Source organism: Salvelinus fontinalis, chromosome 2, assembly GCF_029448725.1.
Source record: "Salvelinus fontinalis isolate EN_2023a chromosome 2, ASM2944872v1, whole genome shotgun sequence".
Taxonomy (NCBI): domain Eukaryota; kingdom Metazoa; phylum Chordata; class Actinopteri; order Salmoniformes; family Salmonidae; genus Salvelinus; species Salvelinus fontinalis.
This window is the reverse complement of record NC_074666.1, coordinates 74,692,633-74,716,881: the sequence shown is the minus strand read 5'-3', so window position 1 is coordinate 74,716,881 and position 24,249 is coordinate 74,692,633. Positions and strand designations below refer to the sequence as shown.

Sequence of the window (24,249 nt, the reverse complement as noted above, 5' to 3'; positions counted from 1 at the left end):
CTATCTTTTGCCAATTTTCCATTGATAGATTTGTTTAAATTGACTAGATTTCATGATCCATGCCACAAACATTTTGATGAGCATTACTGCCCAAAAACTAGGAGGATGACTGCTCATGATTGTTATGTTAGCTCGCAATGACGCATAGCATGTCTCATGCTATTGTAGTTTCCTGCAGTCAAATGACCAAATCGCCCTCTAGTGGCTTCATAAGTGGAATGTTATTAATATTTGTCATAATTCCATAATTAATCAACATTATAAACATTTTTTTGTTGTTGCTATATTTCAGTCTTCTGTGATGTATATAAAGTGTAATATTGGGATGCAAACTCAAAATGGAATACATCTCAACTCTACATCTGACATGGTACATGCAGGTGTCATCTTTTTTTAAGCCCATAACCATCTGTGTGAGGTGTATACTTTTGTTTCAAAGTAGATTTGTTTAAGACTACCAAGAAACACTCTGTGTGACCCTGATTTAGCCCACTACAGTAAAAGGTTAATATTATTTTCAAAAAGAAGAAGTACACAGGCTCTTACAGTGCTTCGCAGAGAGGGACATGTTCTTTTCTGAAAAGGTCTGGATGAAACACAAAATAATAACTTATGTGGGAGTGCCCTTTGGCAAGGCTTTCATCTATCTGAACACTTGTATTTCAATCTAAATTACATGCGGCTCAGATTCAGAACTAACAGTCTACAGGCAGTAAGCGCTCTCAGCTAAATTAATCTTAGCTGGAGTGATCAATAAACCAAGTTGGAATTTGATTAGTACTATGACATTATATTGCCAACCAGGACAATATTCACTTCACACCATTGAGTCATACATGCCTTATTAACCCTCTAGGAGCCCCTCTGGTTTCTGAACGTATTATCTGTCGTCACCTCAGAGGCTCTGATGACGGGCTGCAGGAAAGCGTTGTAGTTCAGACGCCAGACTCTCAGGACCTATAACGTTAATATGTGTCCCTACTAAAAGTCAATGAGAGAGCAGACAATTAGTAACTGTTCATGCAAAGCTGCTCGGAAAAGTACTACACTGATCTAATTAATTCTTCCTATGAACAGATGTTTCTCATCCTAGCTGGCAAGAAACATAACACAGTGTTGTGAGAAAAAGTGGTGAATGTAAGCTAATTCTTTTTTCTGTTTCTAACAACCCGTAGTACAGCGAGCCATAAAGAAAAATTAATTAAAGTGAAAGTCTGTTTGCTGTCCATCTATGTGACCAGTCCCATTTGGGGCGAGCTAGTTCAAAACGGGGGTGGAGGCACAGTGAAATGAGACTAGCCGACCAGTGCTCCGCTCTCAGCTTGCTACGGTATGGCTATCTAATTAGAATTTGTTCATAAAATCGATTGTGTTGTGGCACTTATGAAATGGAGTCGTTAAAGGAGATTAGTTCTTGTTAAATGGGCCCTTTATTAACCAGTAGATGAGGAATGACATGGCAACGGCCCACATTAGCACACAGATACTATCGGCAAACTGGCTGCTGAAACCACTAACAGCGCAGGACTTGGTGAAAACACATTAGCCTGTTCACCTCCAGGGGATAGGCTAGTCGCTGGAGCAATAAATAGAGGTAGTTGATGAACAATAGATTGCGAACATATATAAAATCATTCAAAAATGTACTGTGTGGGAGGGGTGTTTGTTTCCATAATGATGATTTATGGGCGAAACGTGTGAGAAACGTCGTTATTGTGTAGCTACGTTCCACCTAGACTCAAAGCCCAGGGGCAGTGTTTAGACTCAATGCGGCAGGGAGAGCCTCCCTGGAACTTGGCACCTGCTTTATAGCCTCTACTCTGATTGAGAGACCGTCTCTGTAAGCCTCATGCTGCCCTGTTGAATAAATGCATCAATAGAATTACTCTTGATATTGAAAACTATGAATGACTTCCATATAGATAATTTTTTGCTATTGTTGAATTATTTCAATCCCTAGCATTACTGTAGGGCGAGCATATGCTGTCTTTCAGCATTCTATAACAGTTATTACCAGGAAAATTAAGGAGATGTTCTTTGAAGTGTTTCTGTACATTACAGATCTCCCTCCCTCTCCTTTGAGCCCTGTTGTTGCCAAACAGGTCCAGTCTGGGGATTTCATTTAAATGGATGTGCATTCTATGTATGTGCAGTTGAAGTCGGAAGTTTACATACACTTAGGTTGGAGTCATAAATACTTGTTTTTCAACCACTCCACACATTTCTGGTTAACAAACTATAGTTTTGGCAAGTCGTTTAGGACATCTACTTTGTGCATGACAAGTAATTTTTTCAACAATTGTTTACAGATTATTTCACTAATAATTCACTGTATCACAATTCCAGTGGGTCAGACGTTTTTCATACACTAAGTTGACTGTGCCTTGAAACAGCTTGGAAAATTCCAGAAAATGATGTCATAGCTTTAGAAGCTTCTGATTGGTTAATTGATATCATTTGAGTCAATTGGAGGTGTAGCTGTGGATGTATTTCAAGGCCTACCTTCAAACTCAGTGCCTCTTTGCTTGACATCATGGGAAAATCAAAAGAACTCAGACAAAATTGTAGACCTCCACTAGTCTGGTTCATCCTTGGGAGCAATTTCCAAACGCCTGAAGGTACCACGTTCATCTGTACAAACAATAGTATGCAATTATAACACTATGGGACCACGCAGCCGTCATACCGCTCAGGAAGGAGACGCGTTCTGTCTCCTAGAGATGAACATATTTTGGTGCGAAAAGTGCAAATCAATCCCAGAACAACAGCAAAGGACCTTGTGAAGATGCTGGAGGAAACAGGTACAAAAGTATCTATATCCACAGTAAAACGAGTCCTATATCGACATAATCTGAAAGGCCACTCAGCAAGGGAGAAGCCACTGCTCCAAAACCGCCATTAAAAGCCAGACCACGGTTTGCAACTGCACATGGGGACAAAGGTCGTACTTTTTGGAAAAATGTCCTCTGGTCTGATGAAACAAAAATAGAACTGTTTGGCCATAATGACCATCGTTATGTTTGGAGGAAAAAGTGGGAGGCTTGCAAGCCAAAGAACACCATCCCAGCCGTGAAGCACGGGGGTGGCAGCATCATGTTGTGGGGGTGCTTTGCTGCAGGAGGGACTGGTGCACTTCATGAAATAGATGGCATCATGAGGCAGGAAAATGATTTGGATATATTGAAGCAACATCTCAAGACATCAGTCAGGAAGTTAAAGCTTGGTTGCAAATGGGTCTTCCAAATGGACAATGACCCCAAACATACTTCCAAAGTTGTGGCAAAATGGATTAAGGACAACAAAGTCAAGGTATTTGAGTGGCCATCACAAAGGCCTGACCTCAATCCTATATAAAATGTGTGGGCAGAACTGAAAAAGCGTGTGCGAGCAAGGAGGCCTACAAACCTGACTCATTTACACCAGCTCTGTCAGGAGGAATGGGCCAAAATTCACCCAACTTATTGTGGGAAGCTTGTGGAAGGCTACCCGAAATGTTTGACCCAAGTTAAACAATTTAAAGGCAATGCTACCAAATACTAATTGAGTGTATGTAAACTTCTGACCCACTGGGAATGTGATGAAAGAAATAAAAGCTGAAAAAAATCATTCTCTCTACTATTATTCTGAAATAACACATTCTTAAAATAAAGTGGTGATCCTAACTGACCTAAGACAGGGAATTTTTACTAGGATTAAATGTCAGGAATTGTGAAAAACTGAATTTAAATGTATTTGGCTAAGGTGTATGTAAACTTCCGACTTCAACTGTATAAACAGCCCCTGCTGTCAGGCTTCTCTTCATTCGCTAAGGCTATCTACCATGTTTTATTTATTATCTCTAGACAGGTATGGAAGATGTAACCATGAAAGGAAGACATTTTAGACAAAGGCGTGTCTGTATATTTACACACGTCACACGGGCACACTTGTACACACACACACACCACACACCCGTAGATCTCCAGTGCAGGAAGATCAATTCCATTCTAATCAGTCCCCCCCCCCATTCTGATTAAGTACTTACTCCTGAGTTTGTTTTGTTGTGTGGTTTAATTTATGGTCAGTTTTGTTTTTTCTGACGAAGGTGACTTTCTCTTAGACGGTGACAAATGAAGTCTGACAGTGAAAGCAAGTGAGTCTGCACACAATGCATTTTTAAGAGCCTAATACGCTTGATGAATGACCACATAAAGGTGAAGCTCTATTTCATTCACACCACAATCACAACATTTTGGGGCTGTTGTCGGTCAGTGTCAGTGTTCTCAACGACTCAGACTGTCAGACATAGGTAAGGATAAGGCTATTATTTAGTTTTGTAACTAGACTTTTGGTACAATGACCTAAAAGGAACAGTCCTCTTTTAACAGCTTGTTAACCAGAAGCTGTACTATTCTCATTTAACTGCAGAGCTGGTTATATTGATTCAACATTCTGTTTGACTTGGTTGTGCTCTTTAGTTAATAAAATCTCCATTGTGGAGTTAGAGCAGAGTAATTAGGTAAACATAAGGGAGAGCATGGCTGTGACATGTGAGTGTGGTGTGGTGGAGAACTGAGTTGACCCTGGTCTAATAGCTACGGGCTCTTTCATTGACCAGGTGAGGGCTAACAGCATCATTCTGGTTCCCTTGCTCTCTCTGGGTCATGGGTAATTGGAGCCGAGAGAGAAGGGGAAAAACAAAAATGTCAGCCTAATTTGTTACCTTCCTGTTTGTCCCTGTGTTCTCTGCCTCAGTAATGAAGTTCAAATGAAGGTGTTTTTTATTTATTTTTAATCCCAGCCTCCGTCCCCGCAGGAGGCCTTTTGGTAGGCCGTCATCATAATTAAGAATTTGTTCTTACTGACTTGCCTAGTTAAATAAATAATATTGAGAAACTCCTGGATGTTGTGTTGTTTGGTCAAGGTGCACCGAAAATACCACAGGGCCTGCCTGAGATATTCATGGAACATCTGTCTGTAATACATTGCATTCATAATGCAATCTTGAGTGAATCTGTATTGTGACGCAGCCTTTGAAAAGGCATTAAGTTTCATTTTAAAAATTTTAATTTATTTAACCAGGTAGGCTAGTTGAGAACAAGTTCTCATTTACATCTCCGACCTTGCCAAGATAAAGCAAAGCAGTTCAACACATACAACAACACAGAGTTACACATGGAATGAACAAACATACAGGCAATAATACAGTAGAAAAAGTCTATATACAGTGTGTGCAAATGAGGTAGGATAAGGGAGGTAAGGCAATAAATAGGCCATACTTGCAAAGTAATTACAATATAGCAATTAAACACTGGAGTGATAGATGTGCAGAAGATGAATGTGCAAGTAGAGATACTGGGGTGCAAAGGAGCAAAATAAATAAATACAGAATGGGGATGAGGGTAGTTGGATGGGCTATTTACAAATGGGCTATATACAGGTGCAGTGATTTGTGAGCTGCTCTGACAGCTGGTGCTTAAAGTTAGTGAGGGAGATATGAGTCTCCAGCGTCAGTGATTTTTGCAGTTCGTTCCAGTCATTGGCAGCAGAGAACTGGAAGGAAAGGCGGCCAAAGTAGGAATTGGCTTTGGGGGTGACCAGTGAAATATACCTGCTGGAGCACGTGCTACGGGTGGGTGCTGCTATGGTGACCAGTGAGCTGAGATAAGGCGGGGCTTCACATAGCAAAGACTTGTAGATGACCTGGAGCCAGTCGGTTTGGCGACGAGTATGAAGCGAGGTCCAGCCAACGAGAGCATACAGGTCGCAGTGGTGGGTAGTATATGGGGCTTTGGTGACAAAACGGATGGCACTGTGATAGACTGCATCCAATTTGTTGAGTAGAGTGTTGTAGGCTATTTTGTAAATGACATTGCCGAAGTTGAGGATCGGTAGGATAGTCAGTTTTACGAGGGTATGTTTGGCGGCATGAGTGAAGGTGTCATGCCCTGACCTTAGAGAGCCTTTTTTTTTGTCTCTATTTGGTTTGGTCAGGGTGTGATTTGGGGTGGGCATTCGATGTTTTTGTTTCCTTGATTTTGTATTTCTATGTTTTGGCCGGGTATGGTTCTCAATCAGGGACAGCTGTCTATAATTGTCTCTTATTGGGAACCATACTTAGGTAGCCCTTTTCCCTCCTTTCAGTGTGGGAAGTTAACTTTGTTTGTGGCACATAGCCCCTAAGCTTCACGGTTGGTTTTGTATTTATTGTTTTTGTCGGTGTCATTTTCTTAATAAAAGGAATATGTACGCTCACAGCGCTGCACTTTGGTCCACTTCATTCGACGGCCGTGACAGAAGGATGCTTTGTTGCGAAATAGGAAGCCGATTCTAGATTTAATTAAATTTTCATATTGGAGAATGGAATGGCCGTGGGAGTGGGGAAAGCAGGAGGATTGTTCCCTAGGTTTTGTGTTGTACTTAGCCCAGGGATTGATTGTTTAGTTAGATTAACTCATTTTGGATGATGCTGATATGCTGACAGTATGGATCAGAGAGGCAATGGTGCTTGTACTTCCAACATGTCTGATTTTAACTGGCAGTTCTCTATGTTAATATAGCAGTTAACCACACAACAGATCTCTATCTGTCACCTATCTCTCTCTCTGTCTGTCTGTCTCTGTGTGTGTGTGTGTGTGTAAAGTAATGTCGTTTACGAACATTCAATCAGTAAGGCTGGACTAAATGGATTGTCACTTTTCATTCATCTAGTAAACTCATATAATTCACATCACTATCTCACTCATCAGCATAGCCCAGGGCAACTCCAGTCCTCGGGGGCCTGATTGGTGCCCCAGCTAACTCACCTGACTCCAATAATCATCCAATCATGATCTTCAGTTAAAAATGCAATTAGTTTAAATCAGGTGTGTTTGTTAGGGATGGGGGGAAAACTGTGACACCAATCAGGCCCCCGAGGACTGGATAGCCGGTATTTATAGGGTAGTGCCTATAGCATTACCTCATCAGTATAGCCGGTATTTATAGGGTAGTGCCTATAGCATTACCTCATCAGTATAGCCGGTATTTATAGGGCAGTGCCTATAACATTATCTCATCAGTATAGCCGGTATTTATAGGGCAGTGCCTATAACATTATCTCATCAGTATAGCCGGTATTTATAGGGCAGTGCCTATAACATTATCTCATCAGTATAGCCGGTATTTATAGGGCAGTGCCTATAACATTATCTCATCAGTATAGCCGGTATTTATAGGGCAGTGCCTATAACATTTCCTCATCAGTATAGCCGGTATTTATAGGGCAGCGCCTATAACATTACCTCATCAGTATAGCCGGTATTTATAGGGCAGTGCCTATAACATTTCCTCATCAGTATAGCCGGTATTTATAGGGCAGTGCCTATAACATTACCTCATCAGTATAGCCGGTATTTATAGGGTAGTGCCTATAACATTATCTCATCAGTATAGCCGGTATTTATAGGGCAGTGCCTATAACATTACCTCATCAGTATAGCCGGTATTTATAGGGTAGTGCCTATAACATTATCTCATCAGTATAGCCGGTATTTATAGGGTAGTGCCTATAACATTACCTCATCTGTCACGATCGTGTGGAGGATTGACGGACCAAAACGCAGCTTTAGGAAAATAAGCCATCTCCTTTTTATTAACGAAGAAGGCAAACGAAACAAAAAACACTTAAACACTAAACAAAACAAGAAAACGATCGTGAAGCTAAACAACGATGTGCACACACTGGCTACAAACGTATCACATAGACAACTACTCACAACAAATGAAAGCCTATGGTTACCCTAAATAAGGCTCCCAATCAGAGACAACCGAAATCAGCTGTCTCTAATTGGGAACTCATTCAGGCAACCATAGACTCTCCTACACAACTAAACATACATAGACAACGCTAGACACATGTACTCAACACAAACCCATATACTACACCCAACAACCCCTTTAACATAGAATCACCCAAAACCAACAAAACACAAACATTCCCCATGTCACACCCTGACCTAACTAAAATAATAAAGAAAACAAAGAATACTAAGGCCAGGGCGTGACATAACCCCCCCCTTAAGGTGCGAACTCCGGGCGCACCATTACACAGTCTAGGGGAGGGTCTGGGTGGGCTTCCATCCACGGTGGCGGCTCCGGCTCTAGTCGTGGTCCCCACGTCACCACAGTCCCTAACCGCCTCCTTAGCTTCCTCCAAATGACCCCCCTCCACATTAACCCCACTGCATTAAGGGGCAGCTCCGGACTAAGGGGCAGCTCCGGACTAAGGGGCAGTACCAGGGTAAGGGGCAGTACCAGGGTCAGGGGCAGCTCCGAACTAAGGGGCAGTACCAGGGTAAGGGGCAGTACCAGGGTAAGGGACAGCACCAGGATAAGGGACAGCACCAGGATAAGGGACAGCACCAGGATAAGGGGCAGCACCAGGATAAGGGGCAGCACCAGGATAAGGGGCAGCTCCGGACTGAGGAACGGCAGCTCCGGACTGAGGGACTGCAGCTCCGGACTGAGGGACGGCCCATGGCTGGCTGACGGATCTGGCTGCTCATGGCTAGCTGACGGATCTGGCTGCTCATGGCTAGCTGACGGATCTGGCTGCTCATGGCTAGCTGACGGATCTGGCTGCTCATGGCTAGCTGACGGATCTGGCTGCTCATGGCTAGCTGACGGATCTGGCTGCTCATGGCTAGCTGACGGATCTGGCTGCTCATGGCTGGCTGACTGATCTGGCTGCTCCTGTCTGGTTGGCGGCTCTGGCAGATCCTGTCTGGTTGGCGGCTCTGGCAGATCCTGTCTGGTTGGCGGCTCTGGCAGATCCTGTCTGACGGACGGCTCTAGCGGCTCCTGTCTGGCTGGCGGCTCTAGCGGCTCCTGTCTGGCGGACGGCTCAGTAGGCTCATGGCAGACGGGCGGCTTTGCAGGCTCATGGCAGACGGGCGGCTTTGCAGGCTCATTGCAGACGGATGGCTCAGATGGCGCTGGGGAGACGGATGGCTCAGATGGCGCTGGGGAGACGGATGGCTCAGATGGCGCTGGGGAGACGGATGGCTCAGATGGCGCTGGGGAGACGGATGGCTCAGATGGCGCTGGGGAGACGGATGGCTCAGATGGCGCTGGGGAGACGGATGGCTCAGATGGCGCTGGGGAGACGGATGGCTCAGATGGCGCTGGGGAGACAGGCAGTTCAGTCATCGCTGTGCAGACGGCAGACTCCTGCCGGCTGAGGCGCACTGTAGGCCTGGTGCGTGGTGCCGGGACTGGTGGCACAGGGCTGGAGACACGCATCTCAGGGCTAGTGCGGGGAGCAGCAACAGGACGCACAGGACTCAGAGGACACACAGGAGGCTTGGTGCGTGGTTTAGACACTGGTGGTAATGGATTGGGGCGGGGAGGTGGCGCCGGAAATACCGGACCGTGCAGGCGTACTGGCTCCCTTGAGCGCCGAGCCTGCCCAACCTTACCTGGTTGTATGCTCCCCGTCGCCTGACCAGTGCGGGGAGGTGGAATAACCCGCACCGGCCTATGTAGGCGAACCGGGGACACCATGCGTAAGGCTGGTGCCATGTACGCCGGCCCGAGGAGACGCACTGGTGACCAGATGCGTTGGGCCGGCTTCATGACATACGGCTCAACGCTCAGTCTAGCCCGGCCGATACGTGGAGCTGAAATGTACCGAACCGGGCTATGCACGAGTACAGGAGACACCGTGCGCTCTACTGCGTAACACGGTGTCTGCCCGTACTCTCGCTCTCCACGGTAAGTACAGGGAGTAGGCGCAGGTTTCCTACCTGACTTCGCCACACTCCCTTTAAGGCCCCCCCCAAGAAATTTTTGGGTTGTACTCACGGGCTTCCAGCCTTGTCTCCGTGCTGCCTCCTCATATCGCCTCCTCTCGGCTTTAGCTGCCTCCAGCTCTTCACGAGGAAGGCGATATTCTCCCGGTTGTGCCCACGGCCCCTTACCATCCAGTATCTCCTCCCATGTCCACGAATCCTGTGTAGGTGGGTCCTGTTGCCGCTTTCCATGCCGCTTGGTCCTGTATTGGTGAGTAGTTCTGTCACGATCGTGTGGAGGATTGACGGACCAAAACGCAGCTTTAGGAAAATAAGCCATCTCCTTTTTATTAACGAAGAAGGCAAACGAAACAAAAAACACTTAAACACTAAACAAAACAAGAAAACGATCGTGAAGCTAAACAACGATGTGCACACACTGGCTACAAACGTATCACATAGACAACTACTCACAACAAATGAAAGCCTATGGCTACCCTAAATAAGGCTCCCAATCAGAGACAACCGAAATCAGCTGTCTCTAATTGGGAACTCATTCAGGCAACCATAGACTCTCCTACACAACTAAACATACATAGACAACGCTAGACACATGTACTCAACACAAACCCATATACTACACCCAACAACCCCTTTAACATAGAATCACCCAAAACCAACAAAACACAAACATTCCCCATGTCACACCCTGACCTAACTAAAATAATAAAGAAAACAAAGAATACTAAGGCCAGGGCGTGACATCATCAGTATAGCCGGTATTTATAGGGTAGTGCCTATAACATTTCCTCATCGGTATAGCCGGTATTTATAGGGCAGTGCCTATAACATTTCCTCATCGGTATAGCCGGTATTTATAGGGCAGTGCCTATAACATTATCTCATCGGTATAGCCGGTATTTATAGGGCAGTGCCTATAACATTCTCATCAGTATAGCCGGTATTTATAGGGCAGTGCCTATAACATTACCTCATCAGTATAGCCGGTATTTATAGGGTAGTGCCTATAACATTATCTCATCAGTATAGCCGGTATTTATAGGGTAGTGCCTATAACATTACCTCATCAGTATAGCCGGTATTTATAGGGTAGTGACTATAACATTTCCTCATCGGTATAGCCGGTATTTATAGGGTAGTGCCTATAACATTACCTCATCGGTATAGCCGGTATTTATAGGGTAGTGCCTATAACATTACCTCATCGGTATAGCCGGTATTTATAGGGTAGTGCCTATAACATTTCCTCATCGGTATAGCCGGTATTTATAGGGCAGTGCCTATAACATTATCTCATCGGTATAGCCGGTATTTATAGGGCAGTGCCTATAACATTCTCATCGGTATAGCCGGTATTTATAGGGTAGTGCCTATAACATTTCCTCATCAGTATAGCCGGTATTTATAGGGTAGTGCCTATAACATTTCCTCATCAGTATAGCCGGTATTTATAGGGTAGTGCCTATAACATTTCCTCATCAGTATAGCCGCTATTTATAGGGCAGTGACTATAACATTTCCTCATCGGTATAGCCGGTATTTATAGGGTAGTGCCTATAACATTACCTCATCGGTATAGCCGGTATTTATAGGGTAGTGCCTATAACATTACCTCATCGGTATAGCCGGTATTTATAGGGTAGTGCCTATAACATTTCCTCATCGGTATAGCCGGTATTTATAGGGCAGTGCCTATAACATTACCTCATCGGTATAGCCGGTATTTATAGGGCAGTGCCTATAACATTCTCATCGGTATAGCCGGTATTTATAGGGTAGTGCCTATAACATTTCCTCATCAGTATAGCCGGTATTTATAGGGTAGTGCCTATAACAGTTCCTCATCAGTATAGCCGGTATTTATAGGGTAGTGCCTATAACATTTCCTCATCAGTATAGCCGCTATTTATAGGGCAGTGCCTCTAACATTTCCTCATCAGTATAGCCGCTATTTATAGGGCAGTGCCTATAACATTTCCTCATCAGTATAGCCGCTATTTATAGGGCAGTGCCTATAACATTTCCTCATCAGTATAACTGGTATTTATAGGGTAGTGCCTATAACATTATCTCATCAGTATAGCCGGTATTTATAGGGTAGTGCCTATAACATTATCTCATCAGTATAGCCGGTATTTATAGGGTAGTGCCTATAACATTTCCTCATCAGTATAGCCGGTATTTATAGGGCAGTGCCTATAACATTATCTCATCAGTATAGCCGGTATTTATAGGGAAGTGCCTATAACATTATCTCATCGGTGTAGCCGGTATTTATAGGGTAGTGCCTATAACATTTCCTCATCAGTATAGCCGGTATTTATAGGGCAGTGCCTATAACATTACCTCATCAGTATAGCCGGTATTTATAGGGCAGTGCCTATAACATTATCTCATCAGTATAGCCGGTATTTATAGGGTAGTGCCTATAAATTTATCTCATCAGTATAGCCGGTATTTATAGGGTAGTGCCTATAACATTATCTCATCAGTATAGCCGGTATTTATAGGGTAGTGCCTATAACATTATCTCATCAGTATAGCCGGTATTTATAGGGTAGTGCCTATAACATTACCTCATCGGTATAGCCGGTATTTATAGGGTAGTGACTATAACATTTCCTCATCGGTATAGCCGGTATTTATAGGGTAGTGCCTATAACATTTCCTCATCGGTATAGCCGGTATTTATAGGGTAGTGCCTATAACATTTCCTCATCGGTATAGCCGGTATTTATAGGGTAGTGCCTATAACATTATCTCATCGGTATAGCCGGTATTTATAGGGCAGTGCCTATAACATTCTCATCAGTATAGCCGGTATTTATAGGGTAGTGCCTATAACATTTCCTCATCAGTATAGCCGGTATTTATAGGGCAGTGCCTATAACATTATCTCATCGGTATAGCCGGTATTTATAGGGCAGTGCCTATAACATTCTCATCAGTATAGCCGGTATTTATAGGGCAGTGCCTATAACATTATCTCATCAGTATAGCCGGTATTTATAGGGAAGTGCCTATAACATTATCTCATCGGTGTAGCCGGTATTTATAGGGTAGTGCCTATAACATTTCCTCATCAGTATAGCCGGTATTTATAGGGCAGTGCCTATAACATTACCTCATCAGTATAGCCGGTATTTATAGGGCAGTGCCTATAACATTATCTCATCAGTATAGCCGGTATTTATAGGGTAGTGCCTATAAATTTATCTCATCAGTATAGCCGGTATTTATAGGGTAGTGCCTATAACATTATCTCATCAGTATAGCCGGTATTTATAGGGTAGTGCCTATAACATTATCTCATCAGTATAGCCGGTATTTATAGGGTAGTGCCTATAACATTACCTCATCGGTATAGCCGGTATTTATAGGGTAGTGACTATAACATTTCCTCATCGGTATAGCCGGTATTTATAGGGTAGTGCCTATAACATTTCCTCATCGGTATAGCCGGTATTTATAGGGTAGTGCCTATAACATTTCCTCATCGGTATAGCCGGTATTTATAGGGTAGTGCCTATAACATTATCTCATCGGTATAGCCGGTATTTATAGGGCAGTGCCTATAACATTCTCATCAGTATAGCCGGTATTTATAGGGTAGTGCCTATAACATTTCCTCATCAGTATAGCCGGTATTTATAGGGCAGTGCCTATAACATTATCTCATCGGTATAGCCGGTATTTATAGGGCAGTGCCTATAACATTCTCATCAGTATAGCCGGTATTTATAGGGTAGTGCCTATAACATTATCTCATCAGTATAGCCGGTATTTATAGGGCAGTGCCTATAACATTTCTTCATCAGTATAGCCGGTATTTATAGGGCAGTGTCTATAACATTTCCTCATCAGTATAGCCGGTATTTATAGGGCAGTGCCTATAACATTATCTCATCAGTATAGCCGGTATTTATAGGGCAGTGCCTATAACATTATCTCATCAGTATAGCCGGTATTTATAGGGCAGTGCCTATAACATTATCTCATCAGTATAGCCGGTATTTATAGGGCAGTGCCTATAACATTATCTCATCAGTATAGCCGGTATTTATAGGGCAGTGCCTATAACATTTCCTCATCAGTATAGCCGGTATTTATAGGGTGGTGTCATAATTTTACCTCATCAGCATAGCGTCAGGTCTCTCCTCCTCCTTTACTATTAGCAAGCGTGTGGAATGTCATTTACCTATTAACTTCACCCTATGATCATGGCACAGTAAGGCAATTCCACCACGGTTGCTGATTAACCTATGGACTCACTCGTGCAATAATTACTTTCTCTTTCAACCAGTAGACCCCTTTCTGTGTTTGCAAACGTTGCCGCACGAGGGCGATGTGCGCAAGTTGTTTGCAAAACACGGGGTTCTTATAGAATGCCAGCAAAAAAAAGCCTCTATTTACATGTTGCTTATGAGTGCATTTCACACTACTTTTGGATTATAATTGGATTTTAAGGCTTGTATGAATGTCCTGTTTATTATAATGTTTGTGTCATCATCGCAAATCAACTGCATTATACTTAGAAAACACTTCAACCTTAACCAGTACAATTGGTTAGCTTTTGCTACAGACTATATCAATGAGCGTTAACATTCTAGCTAACAACTGCTGCATCCAAAATAGTTATTTTGCAGAAATCACAACCAAATATAATCTTAGCGACTGTTCAAGCAAGAATCAAAACATCATTTTAAGCATATGAGAACCCCAAAATGTTTTTTTTTGTTTGGAAGTAATAAAAAATATCTAGGCTATGTTGAATAGACGCAGATGGCGATGGCTCTCTTACTGCAGCCAAGCGTCTCGTGCGTCTGTGCGTGAAGTCAGTGTGTCGTGTACTGGAAAAGGGTCTATGGGCATGAATCTCAAACCTTGCGTCTCCCACTTGCTGTTTTGCAGCAAGTCTTCCAACGACCTCCCCACCACCACCAACTGAAGGCCCATCATCGGATCCCTGTTCTCCCAGTGGGTGGGGGGGTTTGATGCCAGCTGCCCAGCATAGGGCAACCTGTCATCAGCATCTGGCTCTGGGGAACATTCCTCTGAGACGAGGCCTACTATCCAACCCAAAAATATTCAATCAAATTCCATATTGTATTCTGTCTCTGTTGTCATTCAGTTACGCCTGTACTCGATTTAACTGTGTTTTGCTCTTCAGGGATGAATTGAAGGCAGTCAATTCAGGAAGTGGTTTTAATTTAAAAAACAAAAAACATTGAAACATTTTTGAAAAAAGTAGCTTCTAGTCCTCAGTTTGAGAAGTCATTAAAAATAGATGCAGTTTTTCCACATTTTGAATTGTTATTTAAGTTTACTTTCTGAATTGACAACCTTCAAATTGAATTGAACCCAGCCCTTGTGCTCTTATAATCTGACCTACTGTATATGTCTGTGTGTTGGCAGTGCTGGGAGGTCCAGAGTCTCGCGGGGTGCTGAGGAAGATCAGTGATATGCTGGAGGTCATCATGAAGAGGATGGACACATTGTCCAAACTGGGCAACACCACCACAGACTCCCACAGACTAGATGAGCTCAGCTCAGCACTGGACAGGTAGGGTTCTGGGGTTTGGTAGCAGGCCTGCCATTACATAATGTATGGTGTATGCATGTATTTGTCTGCATATAAACAAATAATTGGAGGATATTTAAACTAGACGTTGTCTCGTTAGTCTCAACATTTTCCTATCTATTTGCCCTGTTATTGGGTGGACATGGACAGTCAGACAGGGATGCTGCGCTACCAGACATGCAGAGGCTAACAACCTGGAGTTTGCTCTTCTGTCTCCATGGCAACGGACCTCTCTCATACAGGGGGTTGAGAGGCTCCCTCCTGCCGAGGTTTGCCCATGTCTGACACTCTGACCATCCCTTCTGGACATCCCTGATCCTACACTCACTGTCTCACACCAGGAAAATAATCCCGGCTCAAACTATGCCTGAGAGTTGAGCTAACTGCCAGGATGCAGAATTGTGGATGTTTGATATGGATTCTAACCACCAGAGTAGACAGTATTGTTAGAACATAAATAACTCCCACTATTCACATTCTTTAAGAGGTACTATAGAAATGATGAGGATTTTCTTCCTAAATGTTGCCGGAAAGAGGCCATTCATTGCTGTTTAAGCCTAACTGTAAGCGATTATGAAAAAGGGGGAGCATCTCTAGGCCTCTGGTAAAAAAGTCTAGTCTGCTTGGTGACCTGCTCAGAATTCAGCCAAGGTGCAGTTTAACAGATACAAACAAAGAACCCAGAGCCATTCAGAGTCCACTGTTCGGTCTTTAAAAAGGAATCAGCCGTCTCGCTCTCTTTAATGCAGTATGTGGTTCTCCAGGGCCAGACACCCATTGTAAATGTATTAGTGGTGTTCTATAGAGGAAGGACAGGATTATCTGTCTGGCCAAAGGAATGTTTCCTATACTGATCAGTCTGTGCTGCAGTCTGGTGCTGTGTAAAGGACAGCTCTGTCTGTGTCTGGCTCTCATCTGTTCTGGCATGCTGCCTCATAGGAGGGAATAGGAAGTGATGGCTAACACTTGCCCGTAGGGCAGTACATGGTCAAGTGATATTAGAGGGGGATTATACGCAAAGTAATGCAGCATTTTAGACACACATACCACACCTATGCTCATACACTTATTCCAAAAGCACTGGTCTAGACCATTGCTCATTTCTTCCAAAACAAAACCCCACAACCATTCATTTAAATGCATATGTTAGATAAAGCTGTACAGTTTGAACAAAAGCAAAAGGCCAGTGTTGAACACTGTACAGTGAGCGTCTCATTGATATGACAGGCTGTTAGACCCCAGGTATTGATTTGGCTCTGGTTGATACTCCCTGATAAACAGTGTCTTCAGCTCTGCAGAGTCCATCTATAGTACAGTAGTACACCTTAAGACCAGCATCAATTATATTGGAGGGTCCTCAGCTTCCCTGACCAGGTCACAGCAGCCTTGGGAAGACGCAGTATAGAAGTAACAGATAGAGGCTGAATGGACTGGTGATAATTCTGTCTGGGAGGCCTTGCTTAACCTTGGCTATGCCCGTGAGAACATTTAGTCCTCCGTTCTCTACAGCACACACAGGAGCACTGTTCTTTTATACTGTGGGGCCCAGGTGGCTGACTGACTGCGTTGAGATTATACACAATCATCATGGCTCCATAAAGACAGCTGGAAATCTCTGTGCCTCTTTGGACCTTTATGCTACATCAGCGAGGGCTGAGATTTCTGTCTTTATCGTAAGGGAGCCAAAGCAAGTTCAAAATGTTCACACTGCCATAATGCTTCAGCTTGGAGTTCCCTGGGCACCTTCCAGTTTTCACTGCTAGTGCCTGAGATAGCCCTGAACTCACAGCTATCTCCCGCTTTCTATCGCTGTCTCCTTTTCTCTTTCTTTCTCACTCTCTCTTTTTTTCTGATTGTTTTGCCAACACTAACATGGCAACAACAAGCCATGGCAGTCAGCTGCCATGAAAGGCATTTGCTAACAACCTAATTGCGCTCTGTTCTCAGTCTCCCAGGGACTGGCTGTAATGTGCTGAGTCACTTTTTCACCTCAACAAATAAATTGTGTCAGAGTTTAAAAACTTTTTTATTTCACGCTCCAACCAAGTTCCACACAATTAGCATTTCCTCTCTCTACTTGTTGAAGCTCAATTAGCAGGTAGCCTAGTGGTTAGAGCGTTGGACTAGTAACCGAAAGGTTGCAAGATCGAATGGGGAGGGGACTCTGTCCTTCTGCTCCTGAACAAGGCAGTTAATCCACTGTTCCTAGGCCATCATTGAAAATAAGAATTTGTTCTTAACTGACTTGTCTAGTTAAATAAAGGTAAAATAAAAAATATATTTTGGGAGGAAACGGTAAGCGTATAATGTAGGAGGGTGGACTTAGATGAAAGAAGGAGCCTTCTATGTTTCTTTTTCTAGATGTTTCCAGGGAGTTTAAGGATTGAGATAAAGGATAAAGATTGAATGTGCATTCCCACTGGGCACAGACATCAATTCAACATCTATTCCACATTGGTTCAACATAATTTCATTGAAATGACTAGAAAAAAACTATTAATTCAACCAGTGTGTGCCCGGTGGGTTGTCATGGGGAAAGAGATGGCAGAAATGATCAGTAAGAGAGAGAAGACATGCCTAACACTTAATTCACCTGTGCATGTGCCCTATTGATGGTCATTCCCCTGTGTGTGTGTGTGTGTGTGTGTGTGTGTGTGTGTGTGTGTGTGTGTGTGTGTGTGTGTGTGTGTGTGTGTGTGTGTGTGTGTGTGTGTGTGTTGGCAGGATCCAGCCAATTGGTCTGGTGGAGAGGATCCAGGCTATCGCCCAGAACATGTCTGACATGGCTGTGAGGGTGGAGCAGATCCTACAGCGCAGCATGGCCACCAACAGAGGTACAAGAGACACACACACATCTGACCACTCTTCACATTTGAAAGGTACTTGTATATGTCTGCCACACTGTAAGACCCTATTGAACATGACAGGCAGCATTTATGACAGTACTTCAGATGACGAGTCTCCATTCATGTCTTTGTAAAGAGAGCTACGCTGCAGGAAGGCTCAATCTCCCGAGCTCAGCATAATTATAAATAACGCTACATGATGTTCAGTGCATGCTGATGAATTCCCCTCTAGTTAAGAAGATCTGAGACTGTCAGCTTTCTGCTATTAGCTGTCCTCTGCTCAGTTCATTGTGCTCCTGTTCTGTTTGAGCAAGAGATACAGTAGGCTACTTACATGCAAAACGAGACTAACTCCACTAGCCGACACATTAGAAAGCCAATTATAGACGTTGCATATTGTCATTATTTGCCTTGTCATTGAGTAAAGCAGACATGTCCTATTCTGTAGAGACTGTTTTTGCTACCAGAACCTAATCCCCTGGCTAATTTAGTGACACTGCTAGTTTTAGCGCTCCACACTGTGACTGCTGTAGTTATAATGGTAATCAAACAGAATGGCTGCTAATCCTTTGTCTGTGATTGCGCTCACCCAGGCTTGGCGGCACGCTGGTAGAGGAACAGCTTTCGCTCTCTTTAATTAGGCTAATTGGAGCTGGCTGCCGACAAGAAGGAGGGAGGGAAGAAGGCCGGGGAGAGAGGGAACAAATGAGTGAGACTGGGGAGAGAGGGAACGAAAGAGTGAGACTGGGGAGAGAGGGAACGAAGGAGTGAGACTGGGGAGAGAGGGAACGAAGGAGTGAGACTGGGGAGAGAGGGAACGTGGGGGAGAGAGGGGATTTTATTAATCAAGCCCACGCAGTGTTGTCTATCCACGGTTCTCAGTAGGCATCAGAGATCAGCAAGGGAAGCCAGGCTTTCAGAAGTGGCTATTAACTAACACAACAGTCTGTCTAATGCTCTGTTCTATCCCCATGGCCAGTAGAGTTAACTAACCCAACAGTCTGTCTAACACTCTATCCCCATGACAAGGAGAGTTCTGCTCTAATACAAGAGACTAGTGCTAAAGCCAAGATATGCTCCCTTTTAGGTATGACCTGTTGAAAAGCTTGTCTGGTTTCTGCCTCAAATGCTCCATATTATCCTCATAGGGCTGAATAGCAAAGTTATGAGCTGGTATTTTAAGGATTCTGCCCATAGGGAGGTGTTTGTTGTTAATACATGTGTTTTTGTCCCACAGTTAAGGATGGCGCAACAGGACAGTGTGAGGTGCCCAAAGACTCTCACTACCCAGACTGCCCCAGCAAGGTGGATGTAAGTCCTCATGTCATGCAATTTCACAGGGGTTTTCCTGATCCCACAGTCCCTATGTCCTTTTGCTCTTGGACTGTTTATTACCCTGCAACTCCAGCTTTACGATCAGCTTCAATCAACCCTGCCTTGTTTCACAAGGATCAATGTCTAGTGCTGTGCTCAGATCAATGAAAGGACCTTAACCAAGTCCAAGTCAGATTTCATGGGTTCCTTAGCTATAATACATTCATTTCTCCACTGACATTTGATCTCCTTTGACCTAATTTGATCCATAGAGATACTGTATATATTTATTATTACTTGAGTCTGCTTTGACCTTTTCCCTCAGTGGATGCGTGCCCGCTGGACGTCAGACCCGTGCTATGCCTTCTACGGGGTGGACGGCTCCGACTGCTCCTTCCTCATCTACCTGAGCGAGGTGGAGTGGTTCTGCCCCCCTCTGGCCTGGAGGAACCAGACCACCACACCCACGCACAAACCTTTCCCCAAGAGACAGGTGGGTTAGCTGGGTTGGCATGGGCTGTTTACAGGGCTGCTACAGTGTGTGTGTACAGAGTTTGTGTCTATGATACTAGTCTTTGTATTTCATCTCCACTCTAATGTTCCTGTATCCGACTGCCACACAGTCTCCTGGGAGGGGAGTGTGGATATACAGTCACTCACAGACAGTCTATTCTCCCTCTGCCTTGAATCATGGCTGGTGCTGTTTTTCTTGTGAGAGCAGCATTCCAGTTATTTATGGGTCCACCAGGGCCAGGTGTTCTAGTTACAGCCCCCTTGCTGCTCCCCGGAGCGCTGTACACTACACACCAATGGGTCGGCTGCTCATTTGAATTATCTGTGCAGCTTAATCATGGATTCTAATTACCTGCCTGGATCCAGCTGGACTAATCCTGTGACTTCTCTCAGGTGTTCCTCTGCGTTCACAGAAGCACCTACAAGTTGCTTTCCAAACAATAATTAACTTGTAGTGCGAATGTAATGCCTCTCATATTGATTTTGTATGTGTGCATAAGCAAGAGCATGTGTGTGGAAGGAAAGAGGGACTGTGTGTCCCCACTGTGTGTGTGAGAGAGAGACAGAGAGGTTTGTGTGACTGTCTATGTGTGCCATTTATAAGTCCTCTGTGCTCCCTTATGCAGTTACAACATTGATTAGCACTTGGCTGCTCGGATTGCACTGTGATCTAGCGATTAAACAGGGCTGAGAAACATGTGGAGTGAAATGAAGGCAGCCTGTTTATGAGCATGAGGCAGGAGTCCCTCAGGCAACACTATCTGAGAGCCCTGCCTCCAGGGGGAATGGGTATGACATGGAGAGCTGTACTCATATAACACCCGTCTCCACTCAACTCCAAGTAGGGCTGCTGGATATTGGTGGTTACCATGTGGCTGTTTTGTACAGGCTTGGGGAGGTGTTTAATGTATTAAGTGTTTATTGTATTGGACTAATACATAGCTTTTTCTAGGTGCTCAAAGCGATTTAACATAGTAAGGGGAGAAAAAAAATGTAGATGTTTCTTTTCCTGTCCTCCAGGCGGCATTCCGGTCAGACATCGGGGCCCTCCTGGAGCAGGTGGGAACGGGGAAGGAGTCTCTGAGTTTCATGAAGAGAAGGATGCGCAGGCTGGCTGCACAGTGGGCCTCGGCTGCACGCAGGCTACATGACAGTCTGAGGAGCCAATGGAGGGAGCAGAAGAGGGTGAGTGTGCGGTGACTGTGGAGGGAGAGAGAGTTTCTGTGTCTCTGCTATGAGTCAAAAGGTTGACAGTTCACTCATATCTCTTCCCATGACAGTGCAGGCCAGTAATATGCTGTACAGGTAGGTGCCCATTTTGGTTTGCTATATTTGATTCCCGAAAAAATAGGCAGAGACACAACTGACAACAAGATGGAAGGTTTACAAAAGATGGATCAAGATGAGGTGGCCTTCATGAACATTACAGTGGTGACATTTTTCTCCACTAGCGATTATGGACCCATTTGCTGTGAGTGGTGTTACTGTGAATGGCAGAGAGAAGTAGATTTGTAAGGAAGAGACTGACCAGTCGTTATCAGGAGAGCAGGCCTGGGATGTATTGTCTTTAGTGCTCTTTAACCAGCCTAACATTTATAGGGACATTTTCAAAGAATGGTGGAGGAGCCTGAATACAGAAACACTGCTTTACCATCACTGATGAAATGACAATGACTGTAGAATCTCCCCAAGCCTGCCCTTTGTGTTGAAAACCTTTTCGTAATGTCATAAACGATTATAAATCAACCTCAGAATAATATTTGCATGTGTGTTTACATGCGTGTGCTTGTCTGCAGTGCACTAGATGGATTAAACAGTACCTGTGCTTGTCTGCAGTGCACTAGATGGATTAAACAGTACCTGTACTTGTCTGTAGTGCACTAGATGGATTAACAGTACCTGTGCTTGTCTGCAGTGCACTAGATGGATTAAACAGTCCCTGTGCTTGTCTGCAGTGCACTAGATGGATTAACAGTACCTGTGCTTGTCTGCAGTGCACTAGATGGATTAACAGTACCTGTGCTTGTCTGCAGTGCACTAGATGGATTAAACAGTACCTGTGCTTGTCTGCAGTGCACTAGATGGATTAAACAGTACCTGTGCTTGTCTGCAGTGCACTAGATGGATTAAACAGTACCTGTGCTTGTCTGCAGTGCACTAGATGGATTAAACAGTACCTGTGCTTGTCTGCAGTGCACTAGATGGATTAAACAGTACCTGTGCTTGTCTGCAGTGCACTAGATGGATTAAACAGTACCTGTGCTTGTCTGCAGTGCACTAGATGGATTAAACAGTACCTGTGCTTGTCTGCAGTGCACTAGATGGATTAAACAGTACCTGTGCTTGTGTAACGGATGTGAAATGGCTAGCTAGTTAGCGGGTGTGCGCTAGTAGCATTTCAATCAGTTACGTCACTTGCTCTGAGACATTAAGTAGGGTTGCCCCTTGCTCTGCAAGGGCCGCGGCTTTTGTGGAGCGATGGGTAACGGCGCTTCGTGGGTGTCAGTTGTTGATGTGTGCAGAGTGTCCCTGGTTCGCGCCCGTGTCGGGGCGAGGGGACGACGTAAAAGTATCTGTTACACTTGTCTGCAGTGCACTAGATGGATTAAACAGTACCTGTGCTTGTCTGCAGTGCACTAGATGGATTAAACAGTACCTGTGCTTGTCTGCAGTGCACTAGATGGATTAAACAGTCCCTGTGCTTGTCTGCAGTGCACTAGATGGATTAAACAGTAGCTGTGCTGATTTTACTTTCACAGTGACGTGAATAACATTAGATTGACGAGCTAACCACCTCCGTCACCGGCTTCATAAGGAATTGCATCGGCGATGTTGTCCCCATAGTGAAGGGTCGCTGCTTCCCCAAACAAAAGCCCTGGATTAACACTGAGGTTGGCGCTAAGAAAAAGGATAGGGGACAAAGAATACCGCACACAGGGCTATCGCAGACAACCCTGAGGCTACGGCTGAGGAAAGGAACAAGTACAAGAAGTCCCGCTACGCAAAATATCAAAAGGACAATAAGGTATAAGATGGAATAATACTATACAGGCTCCGACACCCGGGGCTACAGTCCATTACGGATAACAAAGGAAGACGTGCTTTGTCCAACGATGCCTCTCTTCCAGACGAGCTCAATGCATTTTATGCATGCTTCCACCGTAACAACACCGTTTCATGCGTGAGGGCCCCCACCAACCAAGACAACTGGGTTATCTCGCTCTCCGAGGCCAACGTGAGTAAGATCTTTAATCAGGTCAACACTCTCAAGGACGCGGGGCCAGACAGTATTCAAGGGCATGTTCTCAGAGCATGCACAGATCAGCTGGCAGGCAAATTCACTATCATCGTTCCTCTTCCCAAGAACTCTAAGGCTTCAAGCCATAATGACTACCGCCCTGAAGTGCTTTGAAAGGCTAGTTATGGCACACATCAACTCCATCATCCCAGACACCCTAGACCCACCCCAATTTGCATACCGCCCCAACAGATCCAAAGACAACTTAATCTTAATTGCTATCCACACTGCCCTCACCCACCTAGATAAGATGAATACCTATGTGAGAATGCTGTTCACTGACTACAGCTCAGTGTTCAACATTGTCCACTAAAAGTTTGTCACCAAGCTAAGGACCCTGGGACTGAACACCTCCCACTGCAACTGGATCCTGGAGTTCCTGACAGGCCGCCCCCAGGTGTTGAGGGTCAGCAAGGCAGAGGTAATGTTACCTACCCTCAATACCTGGGGGCGGCCCCACACGGGTGTGTGCTTAGTCCCCTCCTGTACTACCTGTTCACTCACGACTGCGTGGCCATGCACGACTCCAACACCATCAAGTTTGCTGACGATACAACGTTGGTAGGCCTGATCACTGGCGATGATGAGACGGCCTACAGGGAGGAGGTCAATGACCTGGCAGTGTGGTGCCGGGACAACAATCTCTCCCTCAACGACAGTAAGACCAAGGAGCTGATCAACACATCGATGGGGCTGCAGTGGAGCGGGTCGAGAGCTTCAGGTTCCTCTGTGTCCAACTCACTAAGGACTTTAAAATGGTCCATTCACAGTCGTGAAGAAGGCGCAACACTGCCTCTTCCACCTTTTTATTTACATATTTTTATTGAATCTTTATTTAACTAGGCAAGTCAATTAAGAACAAATTCTTATTTACAATGACGGATTACCACAGCTCTTTCCAGTCGCTAGCTTCAGCCATCTGAAAAG

General features: G+C 44.6%; 1 protein-coding gene across 1 annotated transcript in view; it reads left to right on the top strand.

The window, feature by feature from the left end:
• Nucleotides 1-24,249, top strand: part of LOC129825732 (alpha-1,6-mannosylglycoprotein 6-beta-N-acetylglucosaminyltransferase B-like) — an 83,785-nt gene that overhangs the window by 11,723 nt on the left and 47,813 nt on the right. Inside the window, exons 3-7 of the mRNA XM_055885906.1 lie at nt 15,186-15,333; nt 18,076-18,185; nt 19,435-19,508; nt 19,837-20,004; nt 21,045-21,209. Coding sequence (XP_055741881.1) covers nt 15,186-15,333; nt 18,076-18,185; nt 19,435-19,508; nt 19,837-20,004; nt 21,045-21,209 — 665 coding nt within the window. The remainder of the gene's footprint in view (nt 1-15,185; nt 15,334-18,075; nt 18,186-19,434; nt 19,509-19,836; nt 20,005-21,044; nt 21,210-24,249) is intronic.